Source organism: Euprymna scolopes, chromosome 2 (assembly GCF_053919585.1).
Source record: "Euprymna scolopes isolate OS-2025 chromosome 2, ASM5391958v1, whole genome shotgun sequence".
In the NCBI taxonomy this organism is placed as follows: Eukaryota; Metazoa; Mollusca; class Cephalopoda; order Sepiida; family Sepiolidae; genus Euprymna; species Euprymna scolopes.
The window spans coordinates 198,426,289-198,445,152 of record NC_136483.1 but is presented as its reverse complement, the minus strand read 5'-3'; the positions used below and the strand labels follow the sequence as shown (position 1 = coordinate 198,445,152).

General features: G+C 34.4%; 1 protein-coding gene across 1 annotated transcript in view; it reads left to right on the top strand.

Annotated features, from left to right (window-relative positions):
• The window catches only part of LOC145241318 (uncharacterized), a 151,393-nt gene that overhangs the window by 89,759 nt on the left and 42,770 nt on the right, over positions 1-18,864 (top strand). Inside the window, exons 22-23 of the mRNA XM_080104136.1 lie at positions 11,082-11,266; positions 15,176-15,592. Coding sequence (XP_079960262.1) covers positions 11,082-11,266; positions 15,176-15,592 — 602 coding nt within the window. The remainder of the gene's footprint in view (positions 1-11,081; positions 11,267-15,175; positions 15,593-18,864) is intronic.

Sequence of the window (18,864 nt, the reverse complement as noted above, 5' to 3'; positions counted from 1 at the left end):
AGAGAATAAGAGACGATATTCTTTGAACAATTACAAGCATCACATACCCTCCCCCCTTTCTTTATCCAATAACATTGTCTGCATGATTTTTTTTGTTTGAATTATTGTCTTGTTGCCCTGCTTTGTTTTCCGTTATTTTCTCTCCAGCCTTGTTTTATAAATAAATTGTCGTGTTTATAACACTTATATAAATGTCGTCGTGTTCCTCATTATTTTTTGTTGCCTTGCATTTGTTAACGTGAATGTCACCGAAGTATTCCACGACGATATCACTGATCCGAACTTGGACAGGTGCTATCTCGGCTGAATAACTTTCAGCTGGCACCCTATATTTATTTTTTTCAAGACGCGCTCTCGGTTTTGGAATCTTCTTAGGAGACCCCTACCCGAGGGCACCGTCACAATATATATATATATATATATATATATATATATATATATATATATATATATATATATATAAATTACAATTAAATTTACCAAAATGATCCAAGATGGTAAAATTAAAGTATATTATAAATATTAAAGAATATTATAAATATTAAAGAATTAATATTTATAAAATTAAAGTATATTATAAATATTAAAGTATATTATAAATATTAAAGAATTAATATTTATAAAATTATCTCAGCCAGATGTAAAAGCTCGATAAAACCAAATAGGAAATAGAGCTATGAACAGATATATTAGATATGAACAAAAAGTTAATAAAATATATAATAAATAATCCAGTGATGGTAAAATCCAAATGTAAATCTTCAAGAAAGTTAAAAGAATTTCCATTTGTACAAGTAAAATCCCAGGAAATTTTACTTGTACAAATGGAAATTCTTTTAACTTTCTTGAAGATTTACATTTGGATTTTACTATCACTGGATTTTTTTATCTTCCACCAGACTATCCATTCATGTGTAATCACCTTTTTCTTCACTATATTCCCTCTGCTTCACTATTTTTGTTATCAAGCAAGATCTTTAACTTACTTGTTGTTTCATCAAATACTTCTGCATGCAAAATCCGATCCCGCATTTTGCTAATTCGTACCCTCTGATGAGAAGGAAAGCATTTCTTCGAAACTCCGCGGATTAAGGACTATCAATTTATCTAGTGTTTCCTTTTCAGACTAAATATGTTTTTAACTCATTTCAAAGTGTTTTTTAACATATTTTATTAACTTTTTGCTCATATATATATATATATATATATATATATATATATATATATATATATATATAGAGAGAGAGAGAGAGAGAGAGAGAGAGAGAGAGAGAGAGAGGCGGAGAGAGATAGATAGAGAGAGAAATGAAAAGAAATAAATCGAGTTATGTATATTTATCAACGTTTCCTCTTTATTTCGAGACTTCTTTGGATGATGGCTGACGTTATAAAAAGTCCTAACAAAACTCGCCTTTCTAACATTCCCGTCATATCGTGTTGCAAAAATACCACATTTCTATCGTCAGTTACTGAATGCAAGTGATAATGTTAATATTAGGTTGGTGTAAAAATAATGTTGTTTATAGTTTGATGAACACATAACTCGGTTTGTTCCTTTTCATTTCTCTATTTTCTTGGAATAGTATTTCCATTATTCTCACCATATTGCAGGGTGAACTGATTACTACTGGTCGGGTGATTCGAACCCGGCCTCGAAGCTATCTTTGACTCCGTTAGCAAGGAAAAACCCCACGGCGAATCTCAACCGTGAGAAATATCGCTGAAATTTTAACATCTATTTTTTTTTTAGTCGTAACATCCGGCCACATTGATCTAATGATTATAACATTATGATCGACGCATGCGAGCTTAAGTGACTGACTTTCTATTTCAACTTTAAATGCTCAACAATAATTTCTGCCCTGCCCCCAAGGAGGCGATATATATATATATATATATATATATATATATATATATATATATATATATATATATTATTTTATTATTATTATTATTATTATTATTATATTATTATTATTTTATTTTATTTTTATTTTATTTTTTATTACCGTATCTTTCTGTTATGTTACATTATTGTTTCAGCTACTGGGCCGTTTTTTGCCGTCTATAGCTTCCTCAGACTTTTACAGAAATGTTCGCTATTTTGGGATGAAAGAGTGAAAGAGTGACTGAGGTCAGGGGGTGAGGGGAGGGCAGAAGAAAGAGAGGAAGGGAACAAGTGGGGAAAGTGGGTAGGGGCGCTTGGTATGTCGGTAATGTTTTAGTTTTGGGGTTTAAGGCTGAGGGCATAGGGATACATGGAGAGGAAGAGGAATATGTGGGGGTGGGAGGAGAGGGGGTTACTTTAAAATTCGAGTCTTAATGTTAAAGTTTTTATGCGTCTCGTTGGTAAGTATGTCTTGACCTGTTGGGTATTCGCTTATGTTTGGAGGCGGGGGGGGATGCTATGATTCGGTTTATTTATTTTTAGTTTTTATTTTGTTGTTTATTGTTTGGAGAGGGTCAGCTAGCGGTCGCGGGCACGGGTACACACATGCGCACGTACACACATATATACTTAAAAGAAACGGTCACATGCACACATACATCCCCGCCCTGGCGTACAAATATATGCACATATGTGCGCCTGCATGCATAGACACCTGCGTTACTCTCGCTTACATCCAATTTTCTTTAAGGTGCTAAAATTGGGTACGCGTGCATAGGCATGGATGCACTCATACACAGATACATATACACATCGACGCCCCTGCCCTCAAGGAGGCGATTATACGGGCCCATATTCGCATATTGATTCAGGCATACTTGCACCCCATGCATACGTGCAAGCACACGCGCACATACAGATACTAATACTCATGAACACATACATTGACATATATACACAGCTGCACGCTCTCACACACTATGTGGACAGCAGGCAGCGGGCACATATACTTTCACATCCATACACGCATACACAGGTACGTGCACATATACATCGGTACCCCATATACATACGGACGCCCTCGTGGATGTACACGTGCGTGCATACACACACATACACACCCAGTTATACAGACAGTTATTGGTATAGACATATTCGTCTGGATAGATTCAAATCTAAGTTCATTTGTGGGTACATAGGCGCAATGCTTTCGTTCGATGTAGACATGGTTATACATAGATATGAGCATAAACTCATTCCCAGGGTTCTGTACATAATGTTTTCATTTTCATTAGTGGGGTTTTTTTTTGGTTAGATGTGGGTGCACATGGGCGTGCCGGCGTACTCCTCCGCATACAAATACAACCTACAGATGCACGTTACCACACGCATGCATGTACACAGATATACATTCATACACGCATACACATATGCACACACATATGCTCTCGTTATACACATCTGCAAAGACTCCATCAAGCACAGATATATATACGGGTATATGGTGTGACACGCCGTAAATGTGGGCACAGGTGTCATCCACATATACTTACATACGCATTAATAAGCGCCCACGTACCTGGGATAATGATCCTAGGTAGCCATGTTTATAGATTTTGGGGAGGAGTTTGGGGTGGTTTATATGGGGATTGAGTGCTGTTGTTATTGTTCTAAGTTGGGGTATTTGTTTTTTTTATGGTATTATCGATCAGTTTAGGCAGAAGCCTATATTGGGGTGTCATACTCTAAGGTATGCATCTATGCACATGAGGCATCGGTTGGTTGTACATTTCCATGTGCACTTACTTGTGCAGGTGTAAATCCACATAGTTATATGTAAACAATTTCCGTGTTAAGTCGTGGAGGTTGCATGTAGGGTGTGTTGGGGTTGGGCAGGGGGGTTGGCTAGGGGGAGGGGAATTGATGCCGATTATTGGGTGGTTATGTGGGATAAGGTTATGTGGTGGTTAGAGTTGGTGGTGATTGGGAGTATGTGTTATTTTGTTGGATTTAGGGGGATTCTTAGGGGGAGGGGTAAGGTGGTGTGGATGTGGGGGGAGTTGGTTGAGGGGGTTTGGTTGAGTGTATATCATGGTAGTTGTGGTGGGTGGTTGTATTGGATATATAATTAGGGGGATTTAAGGTGGTGTTTTCTAAGGGATGTTTTAGAGAGGTGTATAGTTGCTAAGCAGGTGGGATTTGTAATGCCTACAGTTTATGGTGGTTTCCTGTTTTTTGTTTAGTAATTTGTCTCTGTCTTTAAAATTGGAGATAAGGAGTTTCTCGTTTAGGCAGAGGAGACATGGGGAGTTTAGGGATTTACATGTGCTAGATTTTCTAAGGATTTCCCATTTAATGGTTGGTGTAAGGTTATTTTGGGTTAGATATAGATAGTGGGTAGTTAGTGAGGTTTTGTTAGGGTGGTTAGGGTTAGGGTTTGTGAAGGGGCATATATGTACTCTGAATCTATCCTTAAATGAGGTGCCGGCCAAGCCAATATAATATTTTTTGTCGTTTGGGTTTTCTTTAGGTGCGATTGTGGCCTTATATACTACTGTTTGTAGGCATTGTTGATTAAGTGGGCATTCCGATTTGTTGTTGCAGTTGCACTTGTTCTTTTTGGTGTTGTTTGTATTTTCATCTTTGTTAAGTATTTTTCTGTTATGTTTTTTCATTATTTGTTCTAGGTTGTCCGTACAACTGTAGCTGAGTTTAATTGTGTTTTTATTGAAGATTTTGTGTAGTACGTGGCTGAGTGGGAAGTGGTTGTTTATTAGCTGGAAGAATTTAGTGCCAAGTTTTGTTTTGACCATTGTATTGAAGGGGGGGGGTTGAACCAAATTATTTTCCTAGTTCTATTTCTCTTGTTTGCGGTATTGGGTGGATTTGGTTTAATGTAATTGAAGGTGGTGTTTGGGTGACCATTTCATTGCATTTTCGTAGAAGGATTTCTGTTTGTTAAAAATTTCGAGTTTGGAGGAGTTGGTGCTAAGTCTTTTTTCGATAGATGTGGAGATGTATTTAATTATATGTTTTGGGTGGTTTGATAGTGGGTGTATATAGAGTGGGTAGGTGCTGTCTTTGGTATAGGGTTCGTATGTGTTGCTTGAGAGGTTGAGTTACATCGAGGAAGTTTACGGTTTTTATGTTGGATTTGATGTCTAGTTTTAGGCCTATTCTGTTCATTTCTTTAGTTAAGGTTTTCTTTATTTTTTCGCATTTGGGGCCATTTGAGTTTTCAACTATTATGAGGCCATCGTCACTATATAGTCCTATGTTTTTGTTATTTATAGTGTTTGAAAAGACCGACAAGATCAGTTGCTTCTGCTGAGTCTGCCACTCCCATTGAGAGGTCGAATGATCTGGATTGGTTCTTCTTAGTCCATTGGGTGCCTTGGCTAATTAGAACTGTTTTTCTGGACTTTTTTATAATGTCCACTTCGGATAGTTGTAGGTCAGCGAGTAGAAAGGCAAATTCCAAGGCTTCGTCAAACAGTTCATTTAATATGGAAGGATAGTAGCTTTCAATATCGAACTGGATGAAGGCAGCCGGGCTTCTTTTTATTTTGGATGTTGTTGAACCATTTTATGGTGTCTTTAGTATTTATCCACTGGTTTAGTTCGTATTTGGTTTTAATTTGTAAGCTAATTCTTTCTAGTATTCTTTTGCTAATTTTTCCTATTTCAGGCTTGGTGGGGTTTATGAGCCTAGTTTGAGGTTTTCCCTCGAAGTTGGGTTTGTGGTCCTTAAGCATTATGTAGGCTTCTTAGTTCGCTAGTTTTCCGACTCTGTTGCTGATGTTGAGTGTGTCAGTTATGTTTTTGCTATCTAAATTGATGTCTTTAACTAGATCTATATCCGACTTTTTATAGTTGGTGATGATGTTTTCTTTAAGTAGTTTTAGGTATTTTTGTTTTTGGATTTTGTAGAAGTTATGTGTCTTGTCAGCTTTGACATACAGTAATTTGGAGGAGTTAATGTTTTTGACTAGTTTGTCTAGGTGGTGTTTGAATGGGGTTTTTTCTGTGGTAAAAGGATACATTGTTGGTAAGTTCCGTGAGATCTGTTTAAAAGTTGTGGAGTAGGACGATGATTGGGGCTGTATCTTTATTGGTGAATCTGTGGTAGTACTTGTGGTTGTTCCCTTCGTCTTTTCCCTTTAGAAAAAAATATGCTTTCCATCGCATTCTTCTGATTAGTTCTTCCATTCTTAGGGAGAGGTTTAACAGGTAGTTTGTTTTGCTTGTCGTTGGTATGTTTTTGAGAGACAAGTTGAAGTTCACCTTTTCCATAGCGTAGGGTCCAAGTTTTTATGGTATAATGCTCAACCGGGTAGGAGCAAATATTTAGTGGAAATGGTAATTAATAAAAACTGAAGAAAGTGCTCAATACTGTTGTAGAGCAAATATGCGTTTTATTTTTTATTACCTTATCTTTCTGTTTAGGTACATTATTGTTTCAGCTACTCGGCCGTTTTTTTGGCCGTCTGTAGCTTCCTCAGACTTTTACAGAAATGTTCGGTATTTTGGGATGAAAGAGTGAAAGAGTGAATGAGGTCAGGGGGTGCGAGGAGGGCGGAAGAAAGAGAGGAAGGGAACAAGGGGGAAGGTGGGTGGGGGCGCTTGATATGTCGGTAATGTTTTAATTTTGGGGTTTAAGGAACTTGTAGGGGAGGGTCTGGGAAGTCCCACTATATATATATATATATATATATATATATATATATATATATATATATATATATATATATATATATATATATATATAATAAAAATTACAATTAAATTTACCAAAATGATCCAAGATGGTAAAACTAAAGTATATTATATTCTTGGATTTACATTTTTGGATTTTACCGTCATTGGATACTTTACCTTTCACCAGACTATCCATTCACATGAAATCACCTTTTTCTTTCCCCTATTCCCTATGCTTCACTTTTTTGTTATCAAGTAAGATCTTTGACTTATTTGTTGTTTCATCAAATACTTTTGCATGCAAAATCCGATCCTGCATTTTGCTAATTCCTACCCTCTGATGAGAAGAAAAGCATTTCTTCGAAACTCCACGGATTAAGGACTATCCACTTATTTAGTGTTTCCTTTTTAAAAAAAATATGTTTTTAACTCTTTTTCAAAGTGTTTTAACATGTTTTATTAACTATTTGGTTATATATATATATATATATATATATATATATATATATATATATATATATATATATACTAGCAAAAGTGTCCGTCGTTGACTGGGTTCAAAAACAGCCTACAGAAAATGGACTCTGATTTATGAAAGTATGATAGGTTATGAAAAGGAATGGTTGTAAAGAGATAGCTTCGAATTTGGGGGCATCAAAACCAAAGCAAAATATGATGAAAGTAAAAATAAAATAGATAAACTCCATAATTTATTATACCATACCTGTTCACACTGAAACACTTATCACAATATTCTGTGGATCTATATTAAAAAACCTTGTTAAACTTTGTGACATATTTCCATGCGAACGAACACCCCATAATTATATTATACCATATTTCTTCAAACTGAAACATAATTATCAAAGTATACTTATGCAGATAGATATGAAAAGTCTTTATTAAAGTTTGTGCCTATTTCCATTCTATGGAGGCCAGGCGCAAATTCAGATCTCACAATTTTATTATACCATCCTTATTTAAGTTAAAACATACTTATCAAAGTATTCTTATGTACATCTATATCAAAAAGACTTGTAAACTTTTTTTTTTTTAATTTTTAAATTTTTTATTTCCATACTTTGTGGACCAGGAGCAAACGCGGACCCCACAATTTTAATGAATCATCATGATGCCAGATCAAACATACCCCTTCCTGTGTCTCGATACATCTTCTATTATTATATGTAATCAGTTTTTTTTTTTAAATAGTCAACCATATAGGAGCTTATTCGTGACCCCCCCACACACACACTCACAAGCACGAACACACATATTCAGCTTTATATTATATATATATATATATATATATATATATATATATATATATATATATATATATATATATATGAACATGATTTTTCCTCAAAAGCGTTATCATTGTTCCCAAGGCAAAAGCAAAAGTCTATCGGGCAATGTGATGGTGCATGGCAAGTAAAATGAGAATGATACGATGGACTCTAGAGGAAGATTAAATCTGATCTGCTTAAGGAAATGTATTCAGAAAAGGAGACTTTGATGGTATGGCCACATTGAAAAGTTATTGGATTAATAGATGTGAAATTATTGAGACTGATGTGTTGGAAGGGCAGAGTATTGCAATAAATAAATAAGGCGATGGAAAGAAAACGAAACCTAAAGAAAGATTGAGGAAAGAAAGTTAATTGCCAGAAAATAATGGATGTATACAAAAGCCACGCAATCAAGCATGAATGGTGTGAGTTCACTGACAACAGTTGATGCAAGTATCGGGTGAGGTTTATGCAAGTATAGGTATAGCAGTTAAATGCCAGTTACACATACGCTTGTCTACATATGTATCCAGAGATTCGCGTAGCAACCTATCACATAAAACACTAATTAACTAAAAAAAAATTAACTAAAAACTAATGAACTAAAATATAATTAACAAAAAACTAATTAACTAAAGCTAATTATCTAAAAACTAATAAACTAAAAAAATAATTAACTAAAAACTAATAAAAAAAAAGTAATTAACTAAAAATTAATAAACTTAATGCTAATTTACTAAAAACAAATCAACTAAAAGTAATAAACTAAAAACTAATCAACTAAAAACTAATTAACTAAAAAATAATCAACTAAAAAATAATTAACTAAAAAATAATTAACTAAAAAATAATTAACTAAAAACTAATCAACTAAAAAATAATTAACTAAAAACTAATCAACTACAAAATTATTAACTAAGAACTAATAACTAAAAATAATAAACTAAAACCTAATGAACTAAAAAATAATCCACAAAAAACTAATTAACTAAAATATAATTAACTGAAAACTAATTAACTAAAAAATAATCAAGTAAAAAAAAATTAACTAAAAAATAATTAACTAAATACTAATTAACAAAAAATAATCAAATAAAAAATAATTAACTAAAAACTAATCAACTAAAACTAATTAACTAAAAAACAACAACTAAAAATAATTAACTAAAAACTAATTAACTAAAAAATAATTAACTAAAAACTAATCAACTAAAAAATAATTAAGTAAGAACTAATCAACTAAAATAATAAACTAAAAATTAATTAACTAAAAATAATGAAATAAAAACTAATCAACTAAAAAATAATTAAGTAAAAAATAATTAACTAAAAAAATTAATCAACTAAAAAAAATTAACTAAAAATAATCAACTACAAAATAATTAACTAAAAAATAATTAACTAAAAACTAATTAACTAAAAAATAATCAAGTAAAAAATAATTAACTAAAAAATAATTAACTAAATACTAATTAACTAAAAATAATCAAATAAAAAATAATTAACTAAAAACTAATCAACTAAAACTAATTAACTAAAAAACAACAACTAAAAAATAATAAACTAACACCCAATTAACAAAAAAATTATAAACTAAAAGCTAGTAAACTAAAAATAATTAACTAAAAACTAATTAACTAAAAAATAATTAACTAAAAACTAATAAACTTAAAATAATCAACTAAAAATAATTAACTAAAAACTAATTAACTAAAAAACAACAACTAAAAAATAATTAACTAAAAACTAATTAACTAAAAAATAATTAACTAAAAAATAATTAACTAAAAAATAATTAACTAAGAACTAATAAACTAAAAATAATTAAGTAAGAACTAATCAACTAAAATAATAAACTAAAAACTAATTAGCTAAAAATAATCAACTAAAAACTAATCAACTAAAAATAATCAAATAAAAAATAATTAACTAAAAAATAATCAACTAAAAACTAATTCACTAATAAACAACAACTAAAAAATAATAAACTAAAACCTAATTAACTAAAAAATAATCAACTAAAAACTAGTAAACTAAAAATAATTAACTAAAAACTAATTAACTAAAAAATAATTAACTAAAAACTAATTAACTAAAAAATAATCAACTAAAAAATAATTAACTAAAAAATAATTAACTAAAAAATAATTAACTAAAAACTAATCAACTAAAAACAAAGCAAGTAAAAACTAATTAACTAAATAATAATCAACTAAAAATAATTAACTAAAAATAATCAACTAAAAAATAATTAACTGAAAACTAATAAACTAAAAACTAATAAACTAAAAACTAACCAACTAATAACTAACCAACTAAAAACTAATTAACTAAAAACAAATCAACTAAAAAACTAATCAACTAAAAACTAATTAACTAAAAACTAATCAACTAAAACTAATCAACTAAAAAATAATTAACTAAGAACTAATCAACGAAAAACTAATTAATTAAAAAATAATAAACTAAAAATAATTAACTAAAAACTAATCAACTAAAACTAATAAACTAAAAACTAATCAACTAAAAACTAACTAACTAAAAATAATTAGCTAAAGAATAATTACCTAAAAACTAATTAACTAAAACCAATAAACTCAAAACTAATCAACTCAAAACTAATTAACTGAAAACTAATTAACTAAAAACTAATCAACTAAAAACTAATTAACTAAAAAAATAATTTACTAAAAAATAATCAACTTAAAATAATTAGGTAAAACTTATTAACTAAAAAATAATTAACTAAAATAATTAACTAAAAAATATTTAACTAAAACTAATTAACTAAAAACTAATACTAAATCCGTGTTTCTCAAACAATAAAACGATGATTTTCTTTTGTTTCTTTTATGAACAAACAATTTTTTTATTTTTATTTTTATTTGTATTTTTTATTTGTATTTGTATTCAAACAAAACAAAATTGTCATTAAATTATAAAAGATTACTCTTTTCGGAGCCAGAATTTGTAGGGACAAGTTGGATGGGGAGTTAGCAAAATTCCCGAGTTTGGCAGGAAAATGTTCGAGTTCAACAAAATACACCTGGAGAAGGTTGGAGGTTATATCGACCGAAACGTTGTAAAAATAACTCAAGATGGGAACAGTAGTCAGAAGAATCTGAATAATATGAAGCCTCATCTCCAAAATTCAGAAACATAATATTTTTTTTAATGAATTTTTCTTCTTTTTATCATTGCAGATAACCCAAGCAAAATGTATCGCATCGATGCAGCTAGCCATGAGCAGGACGCCATGTTGAAAGCCTATCGAATGGATGGGGGAATACATCGCTTTACAGACACCCGGATCCTCGTGGAACTCCGACCGTCACACATTGTTTACTTAAGTCTCAGATGGAATCCAAATCTTTTGCGAGATTTAAACGTAAGCCACATTTGTTCATTTTGGGATACAATCTGATCTGACATGATTTTATTATGAAATATAACTCTGCCAAAAAAAAAAAATTATTTTCCTCTCCGAACAAGGCATATTGCCACTTGGAACGTTCGGAGTTATTATTTGGGACCATGTCTACAGGGGTACTATGCAAAGAGTTGAGCAGTGAGATTACATTTAAATGTTGCATGTTGGTACATTATGGGAAACAGGAAATATGGAAGGAATTCCAAAGTCTAGCAGTTCGAGGGAAGAAACTGTTAGAAAAACTAAGCTTTCCAGTACCTAGGGGTTTCTATGATGAAGGGGTGGGATTTTGGTACTTGTTGGGTTAATCGGGGGATGCTTATGTCGAAGAGGAACAAATGCTACGAATTCATCAGAGCACATCCCTTTAGGTACTGTTTTTACAAACAGGCATAGAGATGCAAAATTGCAGTGATGGGGCAGGGATTAAAGCTTGGTTGATAGTGTGGGACGCATTGGATACTTTTTTGGACCTTGTCTAAGAGTGAGAGACTAGTGGTAGATGCACCAGCCGAGATGTGGCAACAATACTCCATGCATGGGCGAATGGTGGCTTTGTAGATATACAGGCTACTCTCAGGTGTGAGTAGTTCTCCAGCAAGGTAGATGGAACCCACCTTCTTTTTAACAACCTCGACAATATCTTCAATATATGCCATTGTTAGCAGACTTTTTTTTTATATAACATTCGGACTAAATTATCCGTTTACAGAGTAGTAAGATGTGTTTCTAAAAAATTTCAAATCACAATTAGATTACATGTCTGATTGTTTTTGATGAGGTTTAATTATTTGTATTATTTGGATTCTTCGAACTACTGTTCTTATTGTGAGCGTTATTTTCACAACGATTCCGTCGATGTAACCTCCAATTTTTTTCAGGTTGAAGTTTCAAATCTCACTGTGGTCGATATCCCAAATACAATTGCAAATTATTTCAAACTTCTATTCAGTCATGGCTGACAGAACAAGAGCATGATACCCCTGTGGATTAAATAAAAGTTTCTGTTCGAAATTCTGTGCAGATTCCAGCATTCGACGCAAACATTCCCGAGTTCGACAGAAAGATTCTCGAATTCAACAAGATACATCTGAAGAAAGTCTGAGATTACATCAACGGAAACGTTGTGCAAATAACACTCAAGATGAGAACAGTAGTTGGAAGGATTGAAATAATATATCAAATTCTTTTATATTCATTTATATTCATTTCGAATTCAATTAAAATATAAAGCCAATAACGAACACAAATAAAGATGAGTATTGGATCATCCAAATGAATAACCAGGATCTTTCCATGCCGAGTTAGGCTTAGGGGAAGCGATTGGAGTATATTACTTCTCGAATCAATGACGCATGACTGAAATGGAGTACTGCCACCAGTGATCCATGGAACAGTGATTGACTCAAGTGTCTAACTTTCATCTAACTTTTTCCTTGTGGGGAGGCGAGTAAATAGAGATATTTTCGGGGGATATTGCAAAATCTTCTTCCATCCCAGTATTGTAGATTAGTTCGCTGAAAACAGAAAATCGATAAATACAGCTGGTTAACTTCATTTTTCAATCCATCACAGTCAAAATATCATGGATCCCCAGTTTTGATATTTTATGATCCGTACGAGACATTGATCGGATGATAATAAATAGAACGAACCATGTGTCTGCTTATGGCAATTTAGACATTGGGATGTGATTCAAATGAACGCTAAAACACAAATGACGTTTCTACATTTTTGAGATGAGGATTGGTTATTCGCATCATTTGGATTCTTCAGGCTACTGTTCTCATCTTAAGTCTTATTTTCACAAAGTTTCAGTCGAAAATAACCTCAAGGAACGTGGAACAGTGGTTAGAATACTTGGAAAAATCAATTATAAAAGTTTTATTCTGAAAGATCAAGGTTCAATTCTCAATGTAGGAGACTGAAAAATACAATTACAACCTCTATCTAGTCATGGCTGACGGAACAAGAACATACTACTCCCGTGAAGTAAATAAAGGGTTTCATTCGAAATTCTGTCCGAATGTTCGAGTTTAATATTAACATTCCTGAATTCGACAAAATACACCTGAAGAAAGTCGGAGGTTACATCAACCGAAACGTTGTGAAAATAGCACTCAAGATGAGAACAGTAGTCAAATGAATCCAAATAATACAAACGACCTTCTTTGTCTGGTCTGTGTCGATAGGGTGTCTTCATTACTTCTTAAAGCTACCAACTTTTAACATGAAGGTCTTAAATCAAAGAATTTTCAACCAATTGAAATATTTCCAAAACCCAAAGCATAACACATATATGTGAAAGTTATAAGCCAGTGTAAACTTAGAAACTCCCATAAGACCCGGTCAAAAAATTCAGTTTTATAGAGACACTCACACAAAGGAACCCAAGAACATATTCTCTATCAACCGTCCCATGCTTTTTTGGGACCTGGGTTGGCAAGGCAAAAGAACCCAGTGACCTACATACCACATGTTTGTATCTATTATCCGAGGCACCGCCATTTTCATGATGACGTCATCTTACACTGTCTAAGTCTCGATGAAGAAAAAAAAAAGCTTTGTCCTCGTGTGGAGGCAAATAAATTGGAGATTTATCAACATATTTTTTACCAGCTTTCTAAGAAGCAAGAATTGAAGTAAAGTTAAGTAAATTTAAGTAAGTCTTTAGGTAAGAACTTGAAAAGCTAGTACACTAAAAAAAAATATCTTCAAAAAAAAAAATGCTTCAGCAGCTCTGTTAGCATTGCCTCTGGCGACTAGCAATAAACTAGTCGTCTTCTAGAAGGGACAAAAGAAAGTTTCGAAAAATGGATCTTCCAAAGCTGAAAAGAATCGTATCTCCACCAGCAAGAACAACAAGATCACTCTCGGAATGATTGTCAGGGACGTATCCTCGACTGCACGATTCAGGGGGTTTATTGACGTAAACTGTTTTTATTATTGTTTTAAAATTTCATTTTTTAAATTTTATTACTTGAAAATTTCATTTTTTTTAATTTTATTGTTTGAAAATTTCATTTTTTAAATTTTATTGCTTGAAAGCAACTGTATTGCATGCTCACAAACAACATTTTTTTTTTTTTTTTAACATTTTCACCCCAAACAAGGCACATTGCCACTTTGGTGTAGGGGGCTACTATCAAGGGCAGCAACTACTGGGGCACTATGTTGGAATTTGGGAAGCAAGATGTCGGTTCACATTACACTTGAACTTCTGCATGTCAGTACAGTTAGGGAAGCAGGGACCTGGAATGGAATTCCAGAGTCTAGCGGTTCTGGGGAAGAAACTACTGGAGTAGAAAGATATTTTACATTAGATCTCTACTATCTGGGGGTGGGATTTAGCTGCCTGTTGGGTTTGTCGAAGGTGTCTACGTCGTGGGGACACAAGCGTCTAAACTCTAACCCAATCACAAACACATTATTTTATCTTGTTTACCCTGAATAATGAATATTACCACTAAGACATAACGGTATTACCACTAAGACGTAGCGGGCAACTGTGGATTAGGGGCATCCTGAGTGGGGAGTTGTGCAGCAAGGTGTTTGTTTACATTACATTTAAATTTCTGAATGTCAGTATGGTCACGGAAACAAGGAGCAGAGCGGGTGTTCTAAAGGTTGGTGTCTCAAGGAAAGAAGCTCTTAGAGTAGAAAGCTCTCCAGCATCTTGGAATGAATCACAGTGAATGAATGGAATTTAACTGATCGTGCGATGGGGGTATCGATGCAGTAAGTTTACCTGAATACACGTACATACAAACATGCACACACACATGCGTTGAAACTTTTTCAGAATAGCTGATAGTTAAAACAAAGTTCTTTTATTCCTTTTAATTTTCTTCCTATTTTTCCCTGCAGCGATTCCTGTATGAGAGACTGAGGAAATTCAGCACCAACGCAAACACCTTCAGCACGGAAGTCAGTGAAGTCGTGTCTGAAGAGCTTATGCGCCGACTTCAAGTGAGCCGGAGATCCTTAATGGCCGACCTCAGTCCCGTGTCGAAATATTTCGAAACTGAACAAGAGAGCCTCTTCCGCGACGTCAGCCGATATGTGAGGAGTTTCGACGAGCTTTACAAGAACAATGATTTTTACTTGAAAACAATTCAAGATAATTTGCGTCGTGTTTGGGCCGACATCGGAAGGGAATATGAAAAGTTTGCCTACGCGATGGGCATGATGATTGGTCACTTTAACGGTTTTCTGTTGAAAAATATGGTCGAAATGAGCCAGGAATTTTACAACTTCTACAGCAAAGTACACCTAGAATTAATGGTAAGTTCGTTAGAGATGAATGATCTAAAGTAGGGTTTCCCAATCTTCAGGACACCATGGAGCTCCTGAGATGGCCAAGGGTTTTTCACAGATCACTAACAAGATAATTTCTAAACTAAATATGAAAAATATGAATTTGAAATTTTAACGTATACTTGTTCATTAGTTGTTATTGTTTGCGATTTTACTCTATTTTTATACTTACAACCATTTTTGTTTTTGATTAATCAAAAATTGTTGCATTTTTTGTTAATTTATTATTATTACTTTTTTTCATGAACTATCTCTTTACATATCTGTAGTTATGTATCATATCTTTTTCCAATAAAAAAAGATCAATAATTAAATATCTACGACCATTAAATTTTTCCATTTAAAGCATTTGGTCATCTTTAAGGAAGGAGTTCTGCTGCCCCTCAGCCTTACTCACTTTGGGAAACCCTGATCTAATATATATTTTAATTGCTTTTTTCTTACTCATTTGCATCCCAAACAAAGCATATTGCGACCTGGAACGCTAGGGGCTACTATTTGGGATCGTACCTAATGGGGGACTGCGAAGAATTGAACAGCTAGATGTCTGTTCACATTACATTTAAACTTCTGCGAGTTAGTACCGTCAGAGAAGTAAAAAAACAGGAAGGGAATTCCAAAGTCTAGCAGTCTGAAGGAAGAAACTATTAGAGTAGAAGGCTTTCGGACATCTAGGGACCTAAACAGTGAAGGGGGTGGGATTTTGCTGCTTGTTGAGTTTGTCGAGAGTATGTATGTCATGGGAGCACAAGTGCTATGAGTTTATCAGAGCATATTCCATTAAAATCCTTTTTTTTTTTTTTTTTTTTTTTTTTACACAGTGATCACCACTTATCAAGGCCCGGAAGCCACTCAGGGATAAGGGTTATTGTAAGTACATCACGTTAGTGAGGAGATTTTATGAAGTGTTTAATTAGGGGGGCGGTTCATTAGGAATTTGTTAACATTAGACTTGAAGACATCCAAGTTGTAGTCTGGAGGGAAGCAGGCAGACGGAACAGAGTTCCACAGGCGTGCAGTTCTAAGAAAGAAGCTTTGTTCATGGAATCCGCGTTTTGATTTAGGCACAGATATAGAGTGGGGGAAATTTTTCACAGTGGATTCAGCTAGACGGGTGTTTTTCGTGAAAGATTGGTGAGGGGGGACCAGGGATTGGAGTTCAGACGAGCACCTGCCATGAAAATAACGATAAAACAAGGATAGGCTCGCAACGTCTCTTCTGTGGGAGAGGGGTTGCAGGGTAGAGAAAAGGGCATCCCCCACTAAACCACGAAGTCTATTTTGTACTCTGTCAAGGCATGATAGGCTGTTTTTGGCAGCTCCTGCCCAGATATGGCAACAGTATTCCATCCTTGGCCGTACTTGGCTTTTATATAGATAGAGAATTGCATCAGTAGTGAGATATCTTCTGGAGCGGTAGAAGGATCCCACCATCTTTCCTGCGACCTTGGCCACAGACTTGATGTACGTGTTCCATTTCAGATCAGGAGTAAAGGTCAAACCCAGAAGCTTGTCAAAACACGGGGCCTCACCCAGACGAGAGCCATCCATCACAATTGATGCCAGCTGGGGATCAGAGCGTTGATGATGTAAGGATAGGAGTTTGGTTTTGGATGCATTAAAGGTAACTAGCCACATCTTCCCCCACTGAACCACGCGCTTGAGATCAGAGGAGAGAGAATCCGAGAGAACTTCGTCATTTACAGCCTTTGATGTGTTGCCGTAGATGGTCGTGTCATCAGCATAGATGTCAACGAATGATTTAAGTATGTGTTTAGGGAGGTCATTGATGTAGATCAGGAAGAGAGTTGGGCCCAGGATTGACCCCTGAGGGACTCCAGCATTTATATTGCAGGCCTCCGATTTTAGTCCATCTACCACTACTCTTATGAGCCTATCAGAGAGAAATGATTTAATGATTGAGAAAACATTTCCAGTTATACCGTAGCTGGAAATCTTGTGAAGTAGACCCTTATGCCATACTTTGTCAAAGGCCTTTGATATGTCGAGAGCAATTGCCCTAGAAAGGAAGCCTTTGTCAAGAGATTCACTAATCCTGTGGGATATAACCGTCAGCACATCTGCGGTAGATCTTGCAGAGCGGAAACCATATTGTGTGTCACTAAGAAGGTTATTCCTGCTGAGGTGGTTTACTATTTCTCTATTTAATATTGATTCCAGTAACTTACTCATAACACAGAGAAGACTTATTGGTCTGTATTGAGAGGGAGATGACTTATCACCTGAATTCTTAAATACAGGGCAAACTGAGGAGGTCTTCCAGGGGGTCGGAAAGCACTTCTCCTTAAGGCAGCGCTTAAATAGTTTCGTAAGTAAGGGAGCAAGTTCTGGTTGAAGCTTTTTTAACACTATAATTGGGATGCCATCAGGGCCAGTTGCTTTACTGGAATCTAGGTTTTTTATTAGCTTGGCGACCTCATGCACGGATATTTGTATGTTACCTAGCTTGTTCTGTGTTATAGGAGAAAATATGGGGAGTTGATGGCCTTCGTCGCATAGGGTAGAATTAGCTGCAAAGTTCTTTGCAAATAGTTTGGCCTTGTCTGATGCTGACGAGATAACCTCTGGTCCATTGATAATGGTTGGGATAGAACGCACACTTCTGTTCAAGATCCTATTTGTTATTTGCCAAAACTGGTGGGAACCAAGCCGCTGATCAGCTACCTTGGATTTAACAGACTGGGCATATAGCTCTCTTGCATTTTTTATTACTCTTTTACAGTGGTTGCTGGCAGTCCTGAAAGCAGCTTTAGTCTCAGTGCATCTATTACGTTGGTAGTTATGGAAAAAGTGATTTCTGTGCGCGATAGCAGCAGCACATTCTGGGGAGAACCATGGCTGGCTGTTAGGTTTTTGTTGGAATTTTTTAGATGGTATGAATTGGTCTATGCCTACAATTAACCATTCGGTCAGATCTGATACTATAGAGGACACTTCCTTTTTAAACATGGAGTGCAGAGGTAAATCAGATATGAATGTACGGAAGCTATCCCAGTCAGCCATAGAGTATCGGTATACAGTACGGTGGAGGGGTACATCTGATGCTTGTAAAATAGGTGCAAGGATGCAATGTTGTAGCGATGGGACAGAAGTTGGAGCTTAGCCGATAGTGTGGGACCTATTAGATTTGAGACTCTTCTTTGGAATTTGGTTGAAGAGTGAGAGATTAGTGGTAGATTTAACAAAGCACAGGAAGTTATTTTATTAAACCGGAAGCT